We start from the raw sequence: 26906 nt of genomic DNA, 5'->3' as shown, positions 1-26906 counted from the left end.
GAAATTTCAGGTTGGCAAAAGGAAACAATGCAATCTTTAATCATATATCTGAAAGAGCACAGTGGTGCATTATGATGGCAGAACTTCATTCCCTAACCCTGTACAAAGGTTTTCAGAAACTAAAGGATTGATCATTTTTTTTCCCTGACAAAACACCTCTTTTGACATGTGCAGAGAAATATATAATTTGGGTTGCAGTGAAAGAAAGCTACTCTTGCTATTTCTCTCTCCAAGAGGCTGTGCTCTTGGATTTAATATTTTCTACTGGAGACAGTTCTACTTGAAAGGCAAACATTACAAAAAAACCACTAGAGAGGCATTGAAATCTGTTGTGGGAAGGAGTCATTTTAAATTTTCTTATTAAAAGAAGATGGCACTAAAGAGGGGGGAGTCATTTCCAATTTATTACTTAACAGAAAGATGAGCAATTTGTCCTCTCAGCAATAGTGTTTCTGTCAGATTACCTGTTTGCCATTTCCTTGCCAACACTGGGTCTTGCCATTCTTTTGAAATGTTTGCTCTTGTGATCTATTAAAAAAATTTGTATATATTGATTTTACATATGTGCTGATCATTTGCATTTCTTTTGTGAATTGCCTTTTGATATTTTCCATTTTTAAATTGTCATTTTCAAATTTACCTTTATATATGAAATATATTAATCCATCATCATATATCTTGTAATGGTTTATTTAGCTGATCCTTTGTGGTTGTTGCAAGCTTTTTTGTGTATTGTTTTACAGTTTGCAGTTTTTGTCACAAATTAAATCCATTTTTTGGGTTATAAAGTAGGCTTTACTTTTTATATATTCTGTTCTTTTCTATACCGGTGGAAATCTTGCTATTAATGTATACTGCCTCCCCCAGGGTTTGTTTTCCAAATCTCTTTTCTTTCTTCAAACATATTAATCTGTTGAGCCTTCTTAAGTTTTTTTTTTTTTTTTTTTTGATTCAAAGTTTTGCTCTTGTTGCCCAGGCTGGAGTGCAATGGCACGATCTTGGCTCACTGCAGCCTCCACCTCCTGGGTTCAAGCGATTCTCCTGCCTCAGCCTCCCGAGTAGCTGGGATTACAGGCATGCACCACCACACTTGGCTAACTTTTTGTATTTTTAGTAGAGGCGAGGTTTCATCATGGCCAGGGTGGTCTTGAACTCGTGACCTCAGGTGATCCGCCCGCCTCAGCTTCCCAGAGTGCTGGAATTACAGGCATGACGCACCACGCTCGGCCAAGCCTTCTAAAGTTTTGAGAGAATTTTCTCAAGTTTGTGTTCTAAGTCTCTGATTTGGTTTCCTTTGATATGCGAGCTAGTTTTTCTATGCCATACCATTTTTAATGTGAACAGTTCCGTTCTAGGAATAGAAATCTTGATCTCAATTTGTCCTTCTTCCAGGGGGCAATGTCATCAAGAATCCAACCTGGAAATTGGAATCAGTGCACTGTTTTGACTTTTCCTTCCCTTGCCTTCTGTGAGTTTGTTTTTATGGTCATACTTACTTTGATTTCTCCAATTGGTTCTCTTATTTTAAATGACTGAGTTTCTTCGTATGTTGGATTATTTTCTCCTATGCTCTTCAAAGAAAGTGGCTTTAGTGTGTCTAGTTTCGGCAGGTGAGATATAGTCTGTTGTCAGCCCAGACAGGGTGAGAAGGGAGAGCTTCAGATTGATAGTTTAGCTTTCTCAAAGGAAGGTTGCAAATGGAGGGCCTTGCTCTAGACCAGTGCGGCCCAGTGCAAACTTTCTGTGCTGATGGAAATGTTCTTGGATCTGAGCTGTCTGGTATGATAGCCACTCACCATGCATGACTACTGAGCGTTTGAAATGTGGCTAGTGCAAGTGAGATGGATTTCTAAACTTTTATTTACTTTTAATTAATTAAAACATAAATTTAAACGACCACATGTGGCCAGTGGCTATGTATTAGATAGCACGGTCATCGTGAGGACAGGCTTCCTGTGTGATTTGTTTACTGTTGTGTTCCCAGCCCCAGTACTTTTCACACAGTAAACACTCAATATTCATAGAAATTAATGGATGCAGCAAGGGGAAATCTCTGGTAGGGCTTCTTTCCTTGCTGTGCCAAGAGTTCCTTTTCTTTCTGTGGGTCTGCCCAAAGTTAGAGAAGTCACGTTACCCTCATCAGTCACTACCACAAGTGCTGTTGGTAGGGGCATCTGTAGGATTCCCATCCCCATGGCCCTTTTTATGTCCTACTGTGTGTGCCAGTCTGACCAGTGAGATCAATCCATCCTTGCCTTAGGAATTCCTGCCTGCTTTCCGTCTTTCAGAAATTTCTCAAAGCTGCTGCCAGGAAGTTGGGAGTTGTCCTAGTTTGTAAAGCTGATCTAGATACTTCCCAGTTTTATAGTCCTATGGCCATTCCAGGGAGAATGTTGGTGCTAGTGAGAAAAGAACTGAGATCTGTGTTTTGAATCAAGAGCCTACTGTCGTCTTTCTGTGTTTTAATGGCTTACTATATCTTGATGCAAAAGCTTCAGTGTTTACAAGGCTCCAGTACTGATTGTATCTTTCAGCAATCTCAAATGACCCTCTTTAATCCCATTTTCTGCCTTCTTGTTATACTCAGAATGATACAAATATTACCCCCTAATTTAATTTTTTCCTCACATTTGCCCTCATCTTTTGGTGTAATACTATGGTGTTACTTTAAAGGGTTTTTAAGGAGCAGGTTATTTGTGTTTGAACCAATTTTGATTGTCTTTGCGTATTATTTAATGAGGAAATCTAAACCATACGTACTATAGACACAGTGGTATGTCTGGTCATCTGCCATTTGGTTTTCCTTGTTTTTTGCTTTCAGTCCTGTCTTTACATTATCATTACATTTACTTTTATCTTGTACTTTTGTTTGGATCATAGTTATGCCATTTCTAATTTTAGTAGTGGATCCTATTAAGTTTTTTAAAAATCCGTATTAAATCTATATTGATGAAATTGCTGAAGTCAGTAAAAATAGTTTTTTTTTTTTTTTCACTCTCCCTGATAGACAATCCCACATTTCTTTGTTTTGGATGTTTTTTTGTATCTCTTTTCTTTTCTTCTATTTCCTGAGACTTTTGGCAATCTAATCTAGAACTATTCAAGTCAGCATTTCACAAATAACCTCAGTGATTTTCTTTTGTGTTTCTCTTCATAATCCTGTTATGAATTATGCATGCATTTATATTAAACTTAGTTGATGCTCACTTTGCCATTTTGAGTTCTTAGGTTTTCCAACTCTCTCTGACATGAAGCACATTTTCAAGTACATTCTTCAAGAAGCATACACCATATGTTTTCTGAGATTTTGCATATTTAAAACATTTTTTTTTGGTTGCCTTCTGTTGCAAACAACAATGTGTCTTAATATAGTAGTTTTAAAGTCACAAGTGTTTAAATATTAAAATGTAGATATTGATGCATTATCTTCCAAAACCTCCTGTTGGGGGTAAATATTGAGGCCATCCTGATTTGTATTCCCTTGCAGATAATCTCTCTGTCTCCTCTTTTCTCGCCTTTGAATTCTGATGACTCCTTATGTGTCCTTGAGACTAAAAAATGTCACCAGAACATGCCTATCAGTGAATCTCTTTCCATTAATTTTGCTTAATATATGATGAACCATGCAAACTGAAATCTGTTTTCAACTGAGGAAAGTGGTTTTTTCTGGTAAGTGCTTATTTATTGTTTGGATACTATTTGTGTGGGTTTTATTTTGGGAAGAAATAGTTATGCATGGGTTGGATGTTTCTTCTGTGTTTCTTCATCTGTTAATGTAGGTGCCTCAACAAATCTGGGGAAGAATAATGAAAAAGTGTTGTGTTCTTTGCGATGATTTTTGTTTTTAGGTAATTTTTTGCCCCATTTTTGAAATATTTCTCCTCTTTTTCCATCGGTTACATTTTTTAGCATTGTAAAATGTGTGAAGTTTATTTATTCATTTATTTTTTTGAGGTGGGGTCTTGCTCTGTTGCCCAGGCTAGAGTACAGTGGCATGATCATGGCTCCCTGCAGCCTCCACCTTCCAGGCTCAAGCAATCCTCCTGCCTCAGCCTCCCAAGTTGCTGGAACTACAGGCGTATGCCACCACAACTAGCTAGTTTGGGTTTTTTTGGCATTTTTTTTATTATAGAGTCAGGGTCTCCCTATGTTGTCCAGGCTGGTCTCGAACTCCTGGGCTCAAGCCATCCTCCCGCCTTGGCCTCTCAAAGTGCTGAGATTACAGGCATGAGCCACCATGCCTGGCTGGAAGTTTACTTTTTACTGCCTACCATGTGGATTTGTCTTTTTAAATTTCTATTATGAGAAATTTTATACATACAGAAAACTAAAGAGAAAAATACTATGAATACCTCTACCCCATCACATAGATTAACAGGTATTAACATTTTGCCATCTTTGCTTTATCTTGTTTTATTGCTGAAGCATTTTAACAGACCACATAACATTTCATTCCCAATACTTCAGTATGCACATCTGAAAAATAAGGGCCTTTCTCTTAGGCCTTTCTCTAACCATGCTACCACTATCACACCTAACAATGATTTTTTATGTCCTCCAATGCCCAGCCTATATTCAGATTTCTCTAATAGTCTTCAAATGTCTTTTATGGCCAGCCTGTATGAACCTGGATCTAACCAAAGACCATACATTGCATTTGATAGTTCTGTCTCTTATACTGCTTTTTTTTAAATTAAAATTTACATAACATAAAGTTAGCCATTTTAAGATGAATAATTCAGTGGCATTTAGTACAGTCACCGTGTTGTACAATGATCATCTCTATCTAGTTCTAAAACATTTTCATCACCCCAAAGTAAAACCTCATACCCTTTAAGCAGTTACTCCTCATTTCCCACTCACCCAGCTCCTGGGAATCACTAATCTATCCTCTGCCTCTGTGGATTTACTTACTCTGGATATTTTATATGAATGGAATTGTACAATATGTGACCTTTTGTGTTTTGCTTCTTTTACTTAGTACAATGTTTTTGATATTCATCCATATTGTAGCATGTATCAGTACTTTATTCCTTTTCATGGCTGAATAATATTCCATTGTATAAATATACCATAATTTGTCTGTTCATTTATCCATTGTGGACATTTGGGTTTTTCTCCCTTTTGGTTATTGGAAATAGTGTTGCAATGAATACTTACCCTAGTCAGCTCAGACTGCTATAACAAAATACTGGAAACTGGGTGGCTTAAATAACAGATGTTTATTTTTCAGTTATGGATGCTGGGAAGTCCAAGATCAAGGCACAGGAAAATTTGGCTTTTGGAAAGGGCCTGCTTCCTGGCTTGCAGATGGCTACCTTCTCCCTATGTCTTCACATGGCAGAGAGAGAGAGAGCACTCTGGCCTCTCTTTCTCTTCTTTATAAGCACGCCAGTCCCATCATGGGGTCCCTACCCTTGTCCCTCTTCTAAACCTGATAACCTCCCCAAAGCCCTGCTTCCAAATACAACCATATTAGGAGTTAGAGCTTCAACAAATGAATTTGGGAGGACATAAACATTCAGTCCATACAATACTCATGTACAAGTATTTGCATCCTGTTTTCAATTATTTGGGGTATATACCCTGAGTGGAATTGCTGGGTTATTCTTAAATGTTTTAATCTTGAAAAATTTTTAACCGGTTTATACCTGTTTTTTTTTTCTTTCTTGTTCCTTCTTGTTCTTTTCCTGCAATGACATCAATTTGATAACATGACTAGTTCAGTCGTCCCATCTTTTGGCTTGGCCTGATTGTTCCTCTTGTTCTTCTTCAGTATGTTCCTCTGTGCGTTGCATGTCTGATAATTTGGGTACCATGTTTTTATTTTCTCTGCAGTCTTTTTTTTCCCTCAGTTTACTGTTCGATATATTTGCCTCTTCTGTTTGGTATGTGGACTATTTTGGGGGAATGTGCCGTTATTTTCTATTGGGAACCCAAAGAAGTTTCTATACTTTCCTGCAATAAATCTATGTGCAAGAATGTTTTTGCTCTTTTTTTTTTTGAGGAACTGTTTCTGTCCTCTTATGCTTCAAATTCTGGTCATAGGCATTAGACTGTTGTGTTTCTCCTTCCTTATCCGTGAATAGACCTAGTGTTGGCACACGGATGTGATACACTGGCCATTTGCAGTGTACCACTGACCCTGGCACAATGTCTTCTCATATCTGAGGCCAGGGGCTGAGCTGGTGACACCACCAATGGGACATTCCTGGTCTGTGGCCCATCCCAGGCAACTCTTTTTGGCTGACATAGTTTTTCTCTTCTCTCACTATCCGTTTCTTCTTTTCTTTCTTTTTTAAATTTTCTTTTCTTTTCTTTTCTTTTTTTTTCTGAGACGGAGTCTTGCTCTGTCGCCAGGCTGGAGTGCAGTGGCACGATCTCAGCTCACTGCAACCTTTGCCTCCTGGGTTCAAGGATTCCCCTGCCTCAGCCTCCCAAGTAGCTGGGATTACAGGCACATGCCACCAAGCCTGGCTAATTTTTTTTTGTATTTTAGTAGAGATGGGGTTTCACCATGTTGGCCAAGATGGTCTCGATCTCCTGACCTCGTGATCCGCCTGCTTTGGCCTCCACCCAGAGTGCTGGGATTACAGGTGTGAGCCACTGTGCCCAGCCTCTTCTCTCACTATCCATTTCTGACAAATGAAAGAAATGGATGTGGGTCCTGCAGAACCTGAGGCCGGCTCTGACCAGTCTTTCATGGATGCATACACCTGCCTGCAGGTGCTGCTCCCAGGTGAGAAGGTTGCATGCCTCAGAAGGCAGTTAGCCTGGGCATCTGTGCACCAGGCTGAGTTCCTGCCTAGGGGGCTGCAGATTTGTGATGAAGGCAGAACTAAAGTTATTGAGGAAACCAAGAGACTTGACCTGGGAGTGCTTATGTGGTTTGGATGGGATTCCTTGAGGCTTTTGTGGAGGAGCAGTCCATGGGGTGAGGGTGTCCGTGGGTCACTGTTAGCCCGTATGGTGCTCTTTGTATGAGTTAGAAAAATACGCCTCTTCCTCAACACACTTTACTTTCATGCGGGGGAAAACTCTCCTATCCTGAGTTGGTTAGAGCTGGTGATTTGACAGCCGCCTGCTGGAAAATTGTATGATAAGTGCACAAATCTGCTTCAGGAGGGTGTGCTCCCTTCCATGTGGCACAGTTGTCACCCCCTGCCCAGCTGCCTGTGCAGCCACTTTGGGTTTTGTGGCTGATGTTCACTAGCCACTGACTATACATCTGAATTTCTTCCTGTCAGTAGAAGATCCTTCTGATTTGGGCATATGGTCAACTTTTTATTTTTCATAACTGTTGCTACCCCTTCCCTCCATTTTTATTAGTTTTCATGGGGACTCAAGTGAGCATCCAGGCACTGTTGCTGATCTGCCTCCCTGACCCAGAAGACCACGTTGGCTTTTGGACAAAGATCCTGGATAGCTCTGAAGCTATGATGCTGTGCACCAGGGTTGAATGGGGGTCCTGGGGGTCCTGAGAGTCCAGCATTGCTTGTGCTAGCAGCTCATAGCAGCTGAGCTTGTGTAGCAGAATGGCTGCCTTGTAATAGATAGCCATCTGCTTTTCAGTTTATGGAAGGCTTCATTTCTTCTGACCGCATTCTGACAGGCAGGTGTTACATCTTTTGTGACTCTAAGGTCATGAGGCTGGTTCTTGGGTTTGACTCTGGGAATCATGCTCATTGATCTGCTTTTCCTAATCATGTCAGTGAATACCTACACGTGAAGAAAACTCAAGCTGCACAGTAAAGCTAAAGGAAGAAAGTAAAAACCACCTCAAATTTCCATGATACAGGAAAAACTTCTGTGAACCTCCACTTCCCCATCCTGGTCCCATTTCCTGTTTCCACCCTCATCCAGTTTGCTTTTCCAGGATCTTTACTGCTTCCTTTGATGGGGGTGAGGACTCTCCCTAACCACCCCACCTCCTGCGGGAACTGTTACCCCATCCATAGCCAGCATTTGATAGCCCAAGGGCAGGTTTATGTATTTGCAAATGACATTATTCTTCTATAACTAAAAACGTAAAGATCCTTTCATATTAAATAGTCCAGTGTCCCTAGGGCACAATGCTTTTGGATTTCAGCCTGCTTCTCCTTTGTGATCTTGGGAAAGTCACTAACCCTTCTGGGCCTCTATCTCTATTTAAAATGAAGAGGCTGAACCAAAATGCCCTTTCCAGGTGAAATCAAGTGGGGAAGTTAGACCTATTTAGGGAATAGAGAGCAGCCTGTGGGACCGGTTTGTGCCTATTGTTGGTGCAGTTTAGTAGGAATTGTCAGAAGCCGATAGATAGATAGATAGATAGATAGATAGATAGATAGATAGATAGATAGATAGATAGATAATAGATGATTGATAGATGATTGATAGATGACAATAGATGATAGATTATAAATTGATGATTGATAGATCGATAGATAGATAGATAAAAGGGAACCAAATACTGTCTCTGTGGCCTGGGCATTTTTGCCAGGCAGGGGGAGTCGCATCTTTGGTGACAGAGTTGTATGGTCCACAGAGGCCAGCTAAGAGATTGGGAGAAGGTTGTTGACCTTGTGTGGGAACCAACCTCAGGGCATGGATGAGGTTGGGGCGCCTTAGGGGTCTCCGCTCTTGGTGTTTGGACTCCCCTTCTCTGTGGGTCTAAGCTGGCTTCCTTCTGCTGTGGGACTGTGTTAACACTGCCGCTTTAGTGATTTTGCGTTTTTTTTTTCTTTTTTTCCGCTGACCCTCATTAGCAGAGGTTTTGCTCTTACACACTGCATTGTCCCAGTGACTTCTTATATACCAGTCACTGGTGGATAAATGCCAGAGGGACACTGAGGGCTCATCAGGAGGGCTCAGCCTCCTCTCAGAGAGGAAGCCAAGGTGGCCAGATTACAATTTGTTTTTTCTGGTAAATGTCATGGGTAGGTAATGTTATTTGTGAGTCTGAAATATCCACCAAGGGCAGAGGGTGCCCTGAAGACAAACAGGAATTGAGTGCTCATTTTCTTGGCCCTGAAGTGATGCGTCGCCTCTGTGATGTCACAATTGGCCCCCCTACAATCTAGTTCAGCCTAGCACAGTATATGACGGTGGTCACTGGCTTTCTATCTGGGCAGGATAGCACCTGCACATCAGGGAAAACAGACCAAGCTCTCACAAGGGCAATATCATCGTTTGGAATTTGTTCACTTTTAATTACAGGAGCTTTTAAGTGAATAAGACCATTTTCCCAAGAGCAGTGTCATAAACATTGAGGACTCTCTTAAATCAGAAGATGAATGAATGGATGGAATCTTTGCTGGGATAATATGCAAACAAGCTAATGTGTGCCTTACCTGGACCTCCCAACAGGTAATAGATGGGAAAACGTTAAGGGGGAGTAGTTGGGGAAGAACAATAAACTTGGAAAAGCCATTCTCATCAGCACAGAAGCACTGAAAGAAGGTACAGATCTTCATGGTGAAAAGTGGGAAGCCTTGTATTAGCAAGGGGTGATGATTGACAAAGACCTAAGGTCTAATGTCTAATGTGTGCTGGGGAGAGTCCGAGAATCCTGTGGGTACAAAGGAATGTAAGACATTAGAAGTCCTTATGTATGTTTTGGAGACAGAGTCCCTCAGCTCACCTGGTCAGTAAGCGTTTCTTGAATGAGTGAATTGGACAGTGTGGACTCCATTCTGCAAAAAGCTTGATTGGAGGCAAGTGGAAAGGACCTTGGAAAATTAACCAAAATACAACAAAGCTCTTTCCTAAATACCAGTGGCCAAAGAACTTCAACTTGTCAGTGTTGTATGAAACACTTCATTGGACCGAATTGTCCTCTGAATTTAATGTTAGCATTCCTTCAAGAATCTTGGCTTTCTTTTTTTGCCTGCACTGCTGCGTTACAGTGCAGTAAGGCAGACTTTTCTTGTGAAATGGTATAGATAAGATTTAGAGGATCTGAACACCTCTCTGCTTTGGAATTCGTGGTAGCTAAAGTGTAAATAGATTCACACATCTGACATTCAAAGTCAGAAATTCACGTGGTCTTGCACTGTTCTGGTGTGCAAGTTGGTTTCAGAAGGGGCTTGGTGTTTGAAAGGTGCGGTAAGGAGTGGAAGAATCAATGCCATCTTCAGATGTTTGTTCCAAGTCACAAGCAAACCCTGCTTGAAATCTGCTGGCAAGGCCTTTGAGTCACACAGAGCCTGACTTGTTCACTTCATGTTTGTCCAGCTTCCATGGCATGTGGAAGAAGTTGGTCAGCTTGGGAATATGCTGAATCAAGCAACATAACCAACCAATGAGAGGGGGCTCAAGCTTCTTTCAAGCTGGGCAAACCTTTAGTTGTTAGAAGCCCATACTTCCTATGTGGTGGTATAGGAAGGACACAGATTTACTTGTAGGTTTCTTGCCAAAAAACAGAATTGCAATCTGATCAATCTTCCAACTATTTAATTTATAGAAAGTATGGGCCAGGCGTGGTGACTCATGCCTGTAATCCCAGCACTTTGAGAGGCCTAGGCCGGCAGATCACGAGGTCAGGAGATCGAGACCATCCTGGCCAACACAGTGAAACCCCGTCTGTACTAAAAATACAAAAGTTAGCTGGGTGTGGTGGCACGCACCTGTAATCCCAGCTACTCGGGAGGCTGAGGCAGGAGAATTGCTTGAACCTGGGAATCGGAGGTTGCAGTGAGCCAAGATCGCCACTGTGCTCCAGCCTGGTGACACAGCAAGACTCCCTCTCAAAAAAAAAAAAAAAAAGTATGGAAGATAGGGGTTCATATCAAACAACACTATGGGAATGAAATCCATCGGATTTAGAATGTGGAAATTCTAAAAGATGCCACATTTCTTCAGTAAATACATGAAAAATAAAAGACGGGGGGAAGTGGTGTTAATGAAAGAAACTTTGAAGGGACTGTGGCAGATGCAATTGATGTTCTGCCTACCTTCACTCCACTTCTACCTCTATAGCTTGCTGGAGGCTGTGTGCCAGGAACACCTGTGACCCTTTCCCCAAGGGCATTTATTCTGTCCCCAAGATTACACATGGTAAGTGGAGCAGAGTGCCCGAGAATTAATGGCCTAGATAGTTAATGTCTCTGGAAGCAGTGCTCAGCCAAAGATGGGTGGAGAGCTGGTGGACAAATACCCCAGCTTCCTTCCCTCTATCCCCCAGGGTTGGGAAAACTCTCAGTGGTGCCCCACACTGTTTTCTAGAGTTGCCCAGAGAGACTGAGCTTCATTTGCCCCCCAGCAGTAACGCACCCTTTGTTGGTGGTCCTCCCACTGTCTCACTTTCCGGCTCCCCTACCAGTTTCACTGGGGTCACCTCCCAAATAAACCATTTGCACTGAAATCATTGCCCAAGGATCTGTTTCTGGGGGAAACCAAAGTAGGACAGGGACAAATCAATCCATGGAACAAGTGAACCTTATTTCCATCTGGATTTAAACAACCCATCTGTCAAAAGGCATTTATGAGTTTAATGTGGAAACATGATCATAGATGGGATGTTAGATTATTTTAAATAATTGTTCTTTAATTTCTTTAGGTTTGATTATTGTTCTTTTTTTTTTTTTTAAGAGTGCTTATCTGCTAGAGATCCATGTTGCAGTATTTACAAATGAAATGATACGATGTCTGTGATTTGCTTTAAAATAATCCAGTGGTGGTGGTGGTGGTGGTGGTGGAGGGGCACCAGGGAGGGGATCCAGGGACCATAAGGTGGGCAAAACTTTAATAACTGTTGAAGCTGGGTGATGGGGACATGGCGGTTCATTACACAGGTTTTGTGGTGTATTTAAAATCTTTCATAGTAAAATGTTAAAGAAAACAAAAAAAGCACATGTACACCTTTCTGGTCTCCCTCCTCTGAGGCAAAATTAAATGATCCTCTTCCCAGTCATGTCACCGTGACACATCGGCTCTGTCTTGGGGGATCAGTGGCTCAGCAAGTGAGTCCTTAGTGTCTCAGTTCATGGCCCTCCTCCATGCTGGTGGCCTTCACCTCCTCCATTGCATCCACCCATCCCATAGCCAGACTGGAGGCTTTGGCATCACCCAGACCTGCTTTAACCTAAGTTCTTAAATTTCATCCTGCGAGCTCCTGCCCTGAGCGATTCCTCTGGTTCTGTTGCAGCAACTTTCCAAACTGTAACTCCCCGTGCAATCATAACCCACTGTTAAGTACCAGAACTGCTGGGTGGGAGGGAGGGTGAGCCTGGAGACAGAGGTCAGGCCAGGTTGTGGGGCTTCTCCTGTAAAGAGTCTTCAGCAATTCTAGTGGGATATCCAAGAGGATGTTGTGACTTTGGCCTTGGCCAAACACCCCAGGGGTGTTATAATTGGGGCGCGGGGGCAGCCACTGGGAGAGGAAGTGCCATCATGGCTCTAAGAGGAAGAATAGAAACTTCAATCAGGAGGGATCCAGTAGGGGAAGAGTTCAGTTCTCAGGAAGAGAGGGTTGGAGAAAGCTTGAGTCGTTGTTAGGGCATTAGCCAAATGGCCGGGACTTTTCCAGAGGGAAGCTGGGATATAATCAGGAAACTAGGGCAGGAGCCTAATTCTGCATACTGGATAAAGCTTGCCACAGGTATGCCAGGCTTTGGGTGGCAGGAGGAATGGCAGAGCTCAGCCACTGGGGGGAATGAGCCTGTGCCCACGGGGCTGTTTTCTGATGGGCTCAGTCACTGGAACAGGTTGGGTGAGGGTGGCCATGGAGAACCTGCAGGCTGAAGATCTTTTATATTTGGCTTATTTATTGAGAGGTCTCAGCTCTGCACATACATAGGAATTGGTTTTATTTTTGCTAATCATTGCTTTCCACTGTGCCGAAGCAAGTTCTTCTCTCCTTCTGTGGAGTAGGACTCTTGAGGATCCTTTGACCAGGGCCATATATTTCCTGCCATGCTTAAGTTTTAAAACCTTTTTATTTCTGTATGACTTAGTCTCTTTGTTTTTGAGGTGAGTCTTGTTCTGTCACCCAGGCTGGAGTGCAATGGCGCCATCTTGGCCTCACTGCAACCTCTGCCTCCCGGGTTCAAGCGATTCTCCTGCCTCAGTCTCCTGAGTAGCCGGGACAACAGGTGTGTGCCACCGTGTCCAGCTAATTTTTGTACTTTTAGTAGAGACGGGGTTTTGCCATGTTGGCCAGGCTGGCCTCAAGTGATTTGCCTGGCCGAGGCCTCCCCAATGCGCTGGGATTACAGGTGTGACCCACCACACCTGGCCCCTTTTTGTTTTTAAATCATCAGTTTCCAACCTGATTGACAGTTTGTCCTCAACTGCATGGGCAGAGATGGGATCCTGGCTGCTGGTAGCGGAAGAGGGTGCTGTGGTCAGGCTCTGTGCACCTCCTCCCTCTCCCTCTTCCAGATGCTCCTTCCCTTGGTGCTGGGCACAGGAAGGACAGCTGGAGAGGCTTAGTTCTATGTGTCTCCCCCCTGCGGAGGGTGTATGGGGGTTCCTGGTCTTGCTGTGGTCCTCCTGGTTCTGTCTGATGCTGGTGTGGCACCTGTGTCTTCCTGTGGTCTCATCTGTGGTATATAATCCCACCCTCTTTTCCTGGTGCTGTTTCCCTTACCTTTGAAGCTGCCTGGACAGGCCATGGCTCCTCTCCTGCTGCTCTCCCAACCTGCACTTTCTTGTTGACTCAGGGAAACCACTGGAGTCTTCTTTCATACCCTCTGAGGGCCACAGAGAATGGTATTCCTTCACTGAAGGCAACTCTAGTCTTTGCAAGTGGTTTTCTTGGAGTCCCTCAGAATTGGCTTTGAGAAAGGGAAAGCATCCTCATCAGTTTCCCATGAGAATGTGAGGGAATAAGAAAAGTAGCTAATAGGCCAGGTGTGGTGGCTTATGCCTGTAATCTCAGCATTTTGGGAGGCCAAGGTGGGCAAATCACTTGAGGTCAGGAGTTCAAGACCAGGCTGGCCAAAATGGTAAAACCCTGTCTCTACTAAAAATACAAAGAAGTTAGCTGGGCGTGGTGGTGCACACCTGAAGTCCTAGCTACTTGGGAGGCTGAGGCAGGAGAATCGCTTGAACCCAGGAGGCGGAGGTTGCAGTGAGCCAAGATCGCGCCACTGCACTCCAGTCTGGGTGACAGACTGAGACTCGGTCTCAAAAGTAGAAAAAATGTTGCGCTAAACATCTTTTTCCATGTTAAGGTTGTCTTTCTGTACTTAGGAATGGACTTTCCTTATAGACTCCACTCTGAGATGTAAAATTTGCACATCAAAGGATTTGAACAATTCTAAGTACAAATTTTTATATGTGTGTGTGTTTGTGTGTGTGTATGTGTAGTACAGTTTTAATTGCTCCCATGATACATAGTCATTAGAGAAAAGCCTTGTAAAAAAAAAAAAAAGGAGCGGGGAGGAGAAAGGAGGCAAAGAAACACGGATATGGATTTGTGTCTTCCATTTGCCTTGAATTGAATTTAATGTCATTAAAAAACCCATTGGTCCGGTGCAGTAGCTCATGCCTGTAATCCCAGAATTTTGGGAGGCCGGGGCGGGAGGATCACTTGAGGCCCAGAGTTGGAGACCAGCCTGGCCAACATTGCAAAACCCCTTCTCTACTAAAAATACAAAAATTAGCCAGGCGTGGTGGTGCATGTGCCTGTAGTCTCAGCTACTCGGGAGGCTGAGGTGGGAGAATTGCTTGAACCCAGGAAGTGGAGGTTGCAATGAGCTGAGATTGTGCCATTGCACTCCAGCCTCGGCAACAGAGTGAGATTATGTCTCAAAAAAAAAAAAAAAAAAAAAAAAAAAAGAAAAAGAAAAATAGCTAATACTTACATAGTGCAGTTCTAAGAATATTCAATATTTTAATTGATTTAATCCTTGTGATAACCATTTGGAGTAGACATTAGCCTCATTTTATAAATGAGGAATCTGAGGACTAGAGTGGATATATATAGCCCTACATCACACGGTTTATAAGTTGGCAGAACCTTGTCTTTCTGGCTTAAGTGTAACGTGTCACTCTTGTCACGCTGAAGGGTCCTTCTTTTCCTCTCTTTATATGGATTTCCTCTCTTATATTGACTGAATGGGAGGCAGGGGAGTGGTAAGGGCAGGGGACCAGTTTTGACACCTCTTGGAAAGTTGTGCTGTAGTAGCTGGCATCATGGCTGGAAACTTGTCAGTGACTCTGACTGTGGACTATTGTGAGCTTTCAGTCATTAGCTTTGGACCTTAGCTGTGATTCCAGGTCAGGAGGAAAGTTCCACTCAACTTGCTATTTCTCATCAAGCTCAGCAGTGCTGACAGGCCTGGATCTTTTCCTGAAGCTCTTTTCCCCAAGCTGGATATCTTAGGACTTCTCTTCCTTTCCTGCCTGCCCAGATCCCGTGCAGGGCAGCTCCCTTTCTCACAGACCCCTGCAAACCCCTCCCTCCACTATCTTTCCTATGTCTTCTGCCAACCTCAAGCCCTGGAGCCCTCTAACATCTGTCTTCTCTGCTATCCAGGGGCTGCCAGGAACTGCTGGAGAAAATCTTATAATTGTGCTGGTGTTACATATTTATGGCTTCAGCTTCAAGATAAGTCACTAATCCTTTATTATGTTCTTGAATGGCTTCCTCTTCCACTCTTTGTCATGGCTCTTGAAGACCCATTACAGCCCCAAGACCCCATGGTATTAGTCCTACCTTCTTGCCCCTCGTCTTCACGCTCTCCTTTACTGACACTTACCTTGAGGTTATCTACTGGGACATCTAGAGAGCCTATTGTTCGAGGAATGCAGTCTTGCAAGCCTACTCTGGACCCGAGCAGCTGACCTCTTCTTCCATGCCCCCCTTCTCGCTATCTCTTTTACCAATAAATACAGAGGGCTGTGTAAAGCTCAGGGCCCTTGTCCACTAGAGGCAAGATGCCCCCTGACCCCTTCTTCCAAACATATTTTTTTGTCTCATCTTTATTCCCACATTCATCCTCCTTTGTTCAGTCCCCCAAGGTCTATGCAGGTTACAATTAAGCAAGCTGGCCTCTTGTTTAAATCCTCCCATTGACTCTGTCTCCCCCTTAGGCCTCCACTGTCTCACTCTTTTCTTCATTGCTGGACTTTTAGAAAGCATATCTCTACCCACTGCTTTCACTTCCTGATCACGTATCACTGTCAACCAATGTAATCTACTGTCCCCTCCTTCACACAATGGATCTACTTCAGTTAAGTTACCAACGTCTTCCTAAAAGATGAATCCAGCAGGCATTTGTGTCTTTATTTTTGACAACTCTGCTCTGTTGTGCATTTTGACCATCTCCTTCTGGAAACATCTTCTACTGTGATTCCTACCACACTACTGCTGGTTAAACTCTTAACTCTCTGTTCACTATGTTTTATTTTCCAGGCTCTCTTTCTGTGTCCAACTTTTTAAAATCAGTGATCACGAGGAGTTTGCTCTTGGTCATCTAGTCTTTTCACTCAGTTCATGTTTCATGCATGACTCTTATGGTAACCCATGTGATCACCTGTTCATAATTCCTGTCCTGACATTTCTCTTGAGCTTTAGGCAGCCTATCTGGACAGCTATACTTGGACACCCCTATATACCTCAAAATAGTTTTCAAAAAATATATATTTTAAATCCATCCAAACATTTTCATCACTCCAATTTACTACAAACTATAAAACCAACCTTCATCTTTGGATGAAGCACTCTGGAGCTGATTACCTCTGCTTCAATCCTGACTCCTCTCTTAATTAGCTGGTTGAGCTTGGGCAAGTAATCCACCTTCCTTGTGTCTTAGTTTCTGGAAATTAAGCATATCTTCCTTAAAGAATAGACACGAAGATAAAATTAGATAATAAAGGCAGAGCTCTTGGCAAAGGGCTCAATATGTAGTAACTTCCACCAAATGCTGTGTTTTGTTATTGTTGCCATTATTCTATTCATCTTTCATTCAACACTTCTGAGCATCCTCAGTGATTCACTTGGCATTGTGCTAGGGAGTCACTCCACACCCTTATCTCTGTACATTCTGCAGATTTTTACCTCTTAAGTGCTCTAAGATCTGTCAATCTCTCTCTGCACCACCATCACTCCTCAGGGTGGGGCCACATTGCTTATTATCTACATTGCCACCTCTCCCACCTATTTTCTCTCCCGCTCCAGGCCATCTTCCTCACTGTGGCCAGAGGAATCTTCCTAAAACAGGAATGGTCACCCCCTACTGAAAATCCTTCAGTGGCCCTTCAGTATAGACTTGTACTGCTTCCCATGCTGTCAAGCCCTTGTGTCTGCTGGCCTAGCTCTAGCCATCTGGAGCTACTTGGAAGTTTCCACACCATGCCCTGTTGGGTTATCCCTTTGGACCAGGTCCATGTTCTTCCTTCTGCTGAAATAAGCTTCTCCTCCACCTCCCTCTATTGTCCTCCTGGTGTTTTGCTTTCTCCTCCTTTAAGATTCTGTTGAAGCATTACCTGCTGCTGTAAACATTTTAGGAATTTTTACCCCTGTTTCCTTCCTCTTCCCCTGCAGGTGGGGGATGGGTTACTTCGTTCCCCGTGTTCTTAACAGCATTTTATACATATCTTGCCTCTCATGATCAGGGGCTCTACCTTTCTTACCCCCAGGTTTTTTAATGTCTAAGGCCCAGAAAGGGAGGTTTACAGTTAGCAGTATTTTATTAAATACTTAACTCATTAAAGTCATAAATGTAAAACTGATTCTATGTTAAACTTTAAAAAATAACTTACGAATCTTATAAATTCATTTGTAAATCTGATATTTATGTTAAAATGAAAGGCACTTATCTTTGAACAATGTTTAATTTATAAATTTAACCAATTAAATCCCTCAATTAATACTATTTATAAATTCTGTTAATTTCCCTTAAACATTTTAAAGTGTAGTCATATGTGTAATCATATGTTCAATTAGTCATCCAGTTCTCACAAAGATCCAAATCTGATCAAAGAAACAAATGTCATTCACTAAATAAATGTTTACTGAGTGCCTAGCATGTGTGGTAACTGCTCCAGGCTTGGAGACTCAATGATTAATAGTCAATGAAATGACCACTGAATGGTAAATACCAAGAATTGTGCCAACTGTAAACCTGAGTAAATGATTATTAGTGTTTTAACTAGTGTCACTGCAACCTGAATAAAGTATATAAAATCCTATCAGTACACAGGACCTTAGAACAAACAAATACACAACAATTACACAGTAGGGCCTGACCACAGAATGAGGAGATCTGAATAAAATCCTGGAAGATGACACTAGAACCCAAGAGCCTCGCAACTCCCTGATATTTAAAAGCTGCATTATTTCAGGAAAAGGTACCAGTCTGCTGAAAAATGGACACATGACACTGGAGAAGATCATCTGAAAGGGAGAGGGTCGGGAAGTCCTGTTGACTGCTGATGTGGCAGCTACTTCATGATAATGAGGGGCTGAACAAATGCCAGCTCAGATGGAATCATTCTGGAAGGTGCACTCACATTCTGAGTCCAGGCCCTAATCTCCAGTCGTAACATGGAGCTTGACTTTATTGTGGTTCCCAGTATTTTATAGGGTAACCACAGCTGGCCTGAGGTGGTCATTGTGATGTCTTTGATTGGGGCAGCTACTTGGAAATTTGAGATAAGGAAATAAATCCCTGGTGGGTGTCAATGCTTCTGTATTGGATATAATGATAGTAATAAGATACGTTGATAGTAATAAGCTTTGCAGGCATTTTTAGGTGTGTGTTTTGTTGCTGCCTCCTTTTGAGCCCCTCTTCCCAGACCACACTTTTGCTAGAGTTCACAGAGCAGGTTGGAGTTCATTGATGAAGCCCTGGACCAACATGGCCTTCAGGCCCCACATGCTGAGCCCTATCAAGTGCCACATCTCTCTCCATTATTGGTCTTGGGTGAAATGCTGCATCGGGGACCTAGAACCTGGCTTCTCGAGTGGCTGTCCAAGGGCTGGAGGGTGAAACCCGGAAGTGTTGGGTCTTTGGCTCCTATGGTGAACCTCAACCAATGGGAGAGGACAGGATGGCACTGGGCAGATCAATTTCCCTTCCTTTCTCCCTTCCAGGGACTACTCTGAGGTGCAGTTTCTTCTTGTAGCTCTTTCTGAGAAAGTCCGGTGTGCTGATGGACATACTTGCCTAGTGGCCTGGCTTGTTTTGAAGGTGGCTGGTGCAGTTACACTCCTTATCACACAGTCCTTGGACTCTTTCTTGGCCTTGCACTCTCTTTCCTCACTCTTACCGTCCTGGGCTAGTACCTCACACAATAAATTGTCATCACTTTAATCCTTGTCTTGGGCTTTGCTTTCTAGAAGACAGGGGCTAAGAAGAAGGCCCTTTGAAAAGTGTTATAATCATGGATTTTGGAATATTTTTTCTTGTCCTCTGTGTATCCCTGAAACTTAGTACTTTTTGGAATTGGCTTATGCTGTTAATGACCTTTAGACCAGAAAATATTATATTTTTAAATTGTTTTCACCTGACGTTTTTAGTGTTCCAAAGTTGTATGCTTATCAGAAATAAGCAAGAACTCTGCAATTCTTTGAAGGCCAACAGCCTGTTACACTGTTTATAGCATAATTAACAACTTTATGACATTTATGAAAGTAAATGGATTAAATTTGTAATTATTGTCTGGAAAAACTGTATTTTTACATTTTATGAAACTTAAGCAATTCAAATTATGCTATATTTCATACATAAGCTGAATAATTTTAGATTCATGAAGTATTAACACATCATAAAAGTACTTTCTGTGCTAATATTTTTTTCTCTTCCTGACTTACATATTTTAAAAAAATTCACTTTGCTAATCATGATCCTGTTTAATATTCTTGGGAAGGTTAGAGGTGGAATTCAGAGTGAGATTATTGGCATCGCAAGAGGAACAGACATTGAAAGGTCAGTTTATTCAATTTCGTGTTTAGATGCAAGATCTCAGTTACTCATCCTACACGTGAGAAAACCCTTCTTGCATTTAAGATTTACTGGCTTCTGGCTGGGTGCGGTGGCTCACGCCTATAATCCCAGCACTTTGGGAGGCCTAAGCAGGCAGATCACCTGAGGTCAGGAGTTCGTGACCAGCCTGGCCAACATGGTGAAACCTCCGTTTCTACTAAAAATACAAAAATTAGTTAAGTGTAGAGGCCCACGCCTGTAGTCCCAGCTACTTGGAGGCTGTGGCAGGAGAATCGCTTGAACCCGGGAAGCTGAGGTTGCAGTGAGCTGACATCACGCCACCGCACTCCAGCCTGGTGACAGAGTGAGACTCCGTCTCAAAAAAAAAAAAAAAAAAGAAAAAAAAGACTTACTGCCTTCTTTTTAGACACAGTTTACAGGAAAGGAAGGGAACCTAATAACCCATTAGAAAAATAGGTGTTTTATAAATAATGTTAATTGCAGCTATTTCACATTCAGACAGGTATAACCAAGACTAAGCTTCACTCTAGGAATAATACAAACTTTTAATCTGAAGAATAGTTTCGAGTTGTTGGAAGAAGTGATATGTCTTTAGATCAAGTGACAACTATGTGTCTAAATTATAGCCTTTTCTCAAGGGTCTACTGACTTTTTAGGAATGACTTTCACCTGGGTGGGATGCATTCCCCTCATCAGTGTGTGGAAATGGACAGCAGATCAGCATCCCGGAGCCTAAGGGTTTGCCGAGTTGGTGATCACATTCAGCAGCACCTTCCTTGGGTGCCCCATGGCAAGCGAGTAACCACTGCCATGTTTGGTGTAATGGTGAGTGGAGGCATCCCACACACAGTAGGAGACAGGAGAGGCCGTGGCCTCCACACCCACATGTGCATACTTCCTGGATTCAGCATGTGTCTCCCAAATTACCCAGGAATAGGACTTAATGCCTTATGTCTGTGACTTTTGGAGCACCAGGCTATGCACATTTGGAGGTACCTTATATATGCCTGTGTGAATGAATAAATGGATGGATGTGAATAAATGAATGGGCCTGAGGTTTTTGTTTTGTTTTGAGGCAAGTCTCAGTCTATCACCCAGGTTGGAGTGCAGTGTGCCGTCGTGGCTCACTATAGCCTCGACCTTCTGGGGCTCAAGGGATCCTCCTCCTCTGCCTCCCGAGTAGCTAGGAGTACAGGCATGCTCCACCTTGCCTGGCTAATTAAAAAGTACATATATTTTGTTGAGAGGAGGTTTCGCTATGTTGCCCAGGCTGGGGGCTCAAGGTTTTCTCATGGGTTTATTTGCTAATTGTAGTTCTCCTGTTATGACTTGTTCACACCCTTGGCCTAGCCATCCTTTGGAGTATTAGTATTTTTCTTATGAATTTGGATGAGCTCCCAATATATATACCAGAGGCTTATGTGACCAGAGGCTTGAAAGAACCTAACTTCTATTTCCTTTAGGAGCAATGGCTCAGTATTCATTAATTGAGTGTTTGTAGTGGCTTAATAGAACATAATTACTTTTAATACTGAAAGTCCACTGTATTTATTTCACACCTCTTGATTTTTCTGTTCATTATTTTGGATTGTTTTTAAATTAATCATGTATTTCATACATCACTTATGTTCATTGACGAAACATTATAAAATACAAAAAAAAGAAAAAAATATATAAAATACAAAAAACCCCCAGCAAAACCGTTATCCACGTCGCATTACCCTATATTGTTACTCTTAATATTGGATATATACCCAATATTATTACATTTGCATATGTTTATAAAAATGCAAAAATGAAATGTACTGGCTTCTAACCTACTTTTTCTCACTTAATATATTGTGATGATATTTCTATGAGAATATAGATCCACATCATAATTTTTAGAAGCTGTATAATATGAAAAAACGACAATTTCTTTGAAGTTTTCTAACTGTTGGATATTTAAGTTGTTACCAATTTTCACTAATAACAATAAGTAAAATTTATTGAGTGTTTGCTGTCTCAGATTATGAGTTTAAGATGTTTATACGCATTATTTCACCTAAGCCTCAACAACCTTACGGGGTAGGTATTTTGTTCTCCCCCAGTTTTATGGATGAGGGAACTGAGGCACAAAATAATATACCTAAAGTGAAAAATAAGTATTGCAGCTGGGATTCCAGTCCTGGAAACTTGATTTCACATTTGTGTTCCCAACTAGAACAACGTATAATTAGTGATTCTGTGCTACTGTCTTTGGCAATTTCCTAGGGAAAAAAAGTAATCCCGAAATAAAGTTGCTGAGTCAGCATTGGGTATTTTAAGGACTTTTGTTATGCATCGCCAAGTTATGTTCCAGAAAATTTCCCCCTCAAATAGTGTAAGAAAAGGCGCATTTCCCCATGTCTTTATTAACACTAGGCTGAATATAGTATTTTAAAATCACTATTTTAATTGTCATTTCTTTAATTGTGAGATGAAATGTTACATTCTTATCCACCTTTTTAGTTATTTTATGAATCACTGTTTATTTCCATTGTGGTGTTTGTCTTTTACTGGTTTCTAAGAACTCTTTATACATTTTACATATGATTGTCGAATTGCTGCAAATAATTTTCCTGTTAGTCATTTGAAATTTAAATAGGTTTTTCTTTTTACATTTTTATTGTGGAATCTGACATACATTTGGAACAGTGCGTAGAATATAAATGTACAGCTTATCAAATGATTATGAAGTTAACAACTGTACAACCACCAGTTCAAGCAATGGAATCTTGCCAGTTTCCCAGAAGTTCCCTGTGTGTTCCTTCCTGATACAATCTACGCCCAACTTTCTAGAAGAAGCCACAATTGTGGTAGCCAGCTTCACAGATGGCCCCCAGTGATTCTCTCCTCCTGGTCTTCATACCCACCCAGGATTGTTCCAAGGTGGGCCAGTGTGACCAATAGAATATGACAGAAACCGTGGGATGTTGCATTCCAGATTGGGTTATAAAAGACTGTGGCTCCCATCTTGGGCTCACTCACTGTCTCACGGATGAATCACTCGTGGGGAAGCCAGTTGCCATGTCTTGACGACACTCAGGCAGTCCTGTGGACAGGCCCCGGTATCCAGGAACTGAGGCCCTCCTTCCAAAAGCCCTTGGAGAACTGAGGCCTGCCAACAACCATGTGGGTGAGCTGGGAGGCGGATCCTCTGCCTTTCAGATGACTGCAGCCCTGGCCCACAGCTTAACTGCAGGCTCATGAGAAATCCTGGGCCAGAATCACCCACCTAAGCTGCTCCTGGATTCCTGACTCTCAGAAACTATGTGAGATAACAGCCATGTGAGCTGTTTTAAGCTGCTGAGTTTGGGGGTAATTTTTTAGCAGAGTAATAGACAACTAACATAACTATTCTGACTTTTATAATAATAATTTCCTTCTTTATAATTACAATTTTACCACCAATATGTATGCATCTCTAAACAAGATAGTTTAGGTTTGCGTATTTTTACCTATTTTATACATGGGATCATACTGTATTTTAAAATTGGGTCTTATCTCGATATTAGGCCTATCCATATAGTTGCATATAGCCAGCACTCATTTTATTTGCAATCTAGAGATTGATTGTATAAATACACCACTTACGTACGTATCTATTCTCCTGTTCATGGTCATTGGTGGTGTCCTGGGTTTGAGACTATTATGAAAACTGCTGCAGCGAATATTATGGGCGTGTTTCCTGGTGCACATTCCACAGGCTTCTCTAAGTTGACCTTGTAGTCACTCACTGGCTAAAGGACATCGGCGTCTTCACTTTTTCTTTAATTTTACTAGATAATGGCCAAACCTCATCAAATAATACCAGATTATACTCCAATCTGCAGGACGCGAGAGTTCCCATTATTTTACATCCTTGCCAATCCGTGGTATTATTGGTCTTTCTGATTTTTGCCCATCTGATGAGTATGTAAGTGATATCTCATAGGGATTTTAATTTTGCATTCCCTGAGGGTCAAGAGGTTGTGCAATCTTTCATTTATTTATTGACTACTTGAATTTACTTTTTTTTTTTTTTTTTTTTTTTTTTTTTTTTTTTTTATTTTTTTTTTTATTTTTATTGTATCTTATTTGAATTTTACTTTTTTTTTTTCCGGAGTGTGATGTTCCCCTTCCTGTGTCCATGAGTTCTCATTGTTCAATTCCCACCTATGAGTGAGAACATGCGGTGTTTGGTTTTTTGTCCTTGCGATAGTTTACTGAGAATGATGTTTTCCAGTTTCATCCATGTCCCTACAAAGGACACGAACTCATCATTTTTTATGGCTGCATAGTATTCCATGGTGTATATGTGCCACATTTTCTTAATCCAGTCTATCGTTGTTGGACATTTGGGTTGGTTCCAACTCTTTGCTATTGTGAATAGTGCCGCAATAAACATACGTGTGCATGTGTCTTTATAGCAGCATGATTTATAGTCCTTTGGGTATATACCCAGTAATGGGATGGCTGGGTCAAATGGTATTTCTAGTTCGAGATCCCTGAGGAATCGCCACACTGACTTCCACAATGGTTGAACTAGTTTACAATCCCACCAACAGTGTAAAAGTGTTCCTATTTCTCCACATCCTCTCCAGCACCTGTTGTTTCCTGATTTTTTAATGATGGCCATTCTAACTGGTGTGAGATGGTATCTCACTGTGGTTTTGATTTGCATTTCTCTGATGGCCAGTGATGATGAGCATTTCTTCATGTGTTTTCTGGCTGCATAAATGTCTAGGAGAACTACAAACCACTGCTCAATGAAATAAAAGAGGATACAAACAAATGGAAGAACATTCCATGCTCATGGGTTGGAAGAATCAATATCGTGAAAATGGCCATACTGCCCAAGGTAATTTATAGATTCAATGCCATCCCCATCAAGCTACCAATGACTTTCTTCACAGAATTGGAAAAAACTACTTTAAAGTTCATATGGAACCAAAAAAGAGCCCGCATCGCCAAGTCAATCCTAAGCCAAAAGAACAAAGCTGGAGGCATCACGCTACCTGACTTTAAACTATACTACAAGGCTACAGTAACCAAAACAGCATGGTACTGGTACCACAACAGAGACATAGATCAATGGAACAGAACAGAGCCCTCAGAAATGATGCCGCATAGCTACAACTATCTGATCTTTGACAAACCTGACAAAAATAAGAAATGGGGAAAGGATTCCCTATTTAATAAATGGTGCTGGGAAAACTGGCTAGCCATATGTAGAAAGCTGCAACTGGATCCCTTCCTTACACCTTATACAAAAATTAATTCAAGATGGATTAAAGACTTAAATGTTAGACCTAAAACCATTAAAATCCTACAAGAAAACCTAGGCAATACCATTCAGGACATAGGCGTGGGCAAGGACTTCATGTCTAAAACACCAAAAGCAATGGCAACAAAAGCCAAAATCGACAAATGGGATCTCATTAAACTAAAGAGCTTCTGCACAGCAAAAGAAACTATCATCAGAATGAACAGGCAACCTACAGAATGGGAGAAAATTTTTGCAACCTACTCATCTGACAAAGGGCTAATATCCAGAATCTATAACGAACTCAAACAAATTTTCAAGAAAAAAACAAACAACCCCATCAAAAAGTGGGCAGATGAACTTTCTTTTTTTTTTTTTTTTTGAGAGATGGAGTCTCACTGTCTCCCCCAGGCTGGGGTGCAGTGACGTGATCTCGGCTCACTACAACCTCTGCCTCCTAAGTTCAAGCGATTTTCCTGCCTCAGCTTCCCAAGTAGCTGGGATTACAGGTGTGTGCCACCACACTCAGCGAATTTTTGTATTTTTTAGTAGAGACATGGTTTCACTAAATGTTGGCCAGGCTGGTCACGAACTCTTGACCTCAGGTGATCTGCCTGCCTTGGCCTCCCAAAGTGCTAGGATTACAGGCATGAGCCACTGCATCCGGCCTGAATTTCCTTTTTAGTGACATGCTTGTTCAAGTATTTTATCCATTTTTAAGAAATTGGTTGTCTTTGTCTTATTTATTTGTAGCAGTTCTTTACATATTCTGGACACTAGCCCTTTGTTGTTAGATGTTGTACAAATATCTTCTCTTACTCTGTAGTTTATCTTTTCACTCTCTAAAGCCTAATGATGTCTTCTGATAAAAAGAAATTATTTTACTGTAATAGGGTTTATTAATCTTTTCCCATATTTGTTTTTTAACATGTAGGGTTTTTTTTGTAGTCGATTTTATTAGTCTTTGCCATTATAGTTCCTGACTTTTGAAATCCTGTTTAGAAAGGCATCCCTACTCTGAGATTACACAAATATTCACCTACATGTGGTGGTTTTATTTTTATGTTTTCATTTAAAAATATTTAAACCATTCATCTGAAATTTTTTTAAAGCTTTGGTTATAACATTTTTTTTCCCTGAATGTGATGAATACAGTTAGCAAATTTATGGAATAATCTGACCTCTTCCTGTTGTAAATGCTACCCGTGTTACGAAGTGGGATCCTATATATTGGCTGTATTTCTGAGCTTTCTCTTGTGAATTGCTCATTCTGTTGATTCTGGCACTTTCTGCCACCTACTTGTAGTTACTGTGCTCTGCGGGACACATCTGATAGGGCCTGCTCCTGCACGTTACTCTTGTTTTTCGGCATTTTCCTGACATTTTTTACATTTTTGTTTTCTAGATGAGCTTTAGGATCCCTTTAATATTAACATAATTATTTTTGGCTGTGTTGTAGATTTGTCTGTGACTTGTTAGAAATTAGTCTTCCCACTTAGGAATGTGGCATGTCTTGCCATTTACTTTTGAATCTTTTTATGTCCCTCAGAAAAATTTTGTAGGTTTCATTTCAATAGAGGTCTGGCAAATTCTTATTCTAAGTTTTTTAAATTTTTTGTTTCTGGTGTGAATTGGCCCTTTTCTCCTATGCGTTTTCTGATGCATAGGTTTTCAAACCTCCACTCCTTCAGCGATAAAGGCTCCCGAGGAGTGGCCGAAGGCTGGGGAGCATCGCAGCTCTGTCCCTGTCTCTTTACCATAACAGG

General features: G+C 41.6%; 1 protein-coding gene across 6 annotated transcripts in view; it reads left to right on the top strand.

The window, feature by feature from the left end:
* SH3GL3 (SH3 domain containing GRB2 like 3, endophilin A3) overlaps positions 1-26906 on the top strand; it is a 160797-nt gene that overhangs the window by 29462 nt on the left and 104429 nt on the right. The window contains exon 1 of one of the 6 annotated variants that reach the window (XR_004030583.1): positions 8915-9345. The exons of 3 other annotated variants lie outside the window; for them this stretch is intronic. Coding sequence is in view for 1 of the 3 variants with exons in the window: in XM_012507158.2 (XP_012362612.1) it covers positions 9277-9345 (69 nt within the window). In the remaining 2 variants the exon portion in view is untranslated. Of the gene's footprint in view, positions 1-8914; positions 9346-26906 lie in introns of those variants that run through there. 2 more of the 6 variants (XM_012507158.2, XM_030814926.1) reach the window with 2 other exon arrangements.

The sequence above is a fragment of the Nomascus leucogenys genome, chromosome 6 (genome assembly GCF_006542625.1).
Source record: "Nomascus leucogenys isolate Asia chromosome 6, Asia_NLE_v1, whole genome shotgun sequence".
Taxonomy (NCBI): domain Eukaryota; kingdom Metazoa; phylum Chordata; class Mammalia; order Primates; family Hylobatidae; genus Nomascus; species Nomascus leucogenys.
Note: the sequence above shows the minus strand (reverse complement) of the source record. Positions and strands in the feature narration are given on the sequence as shown.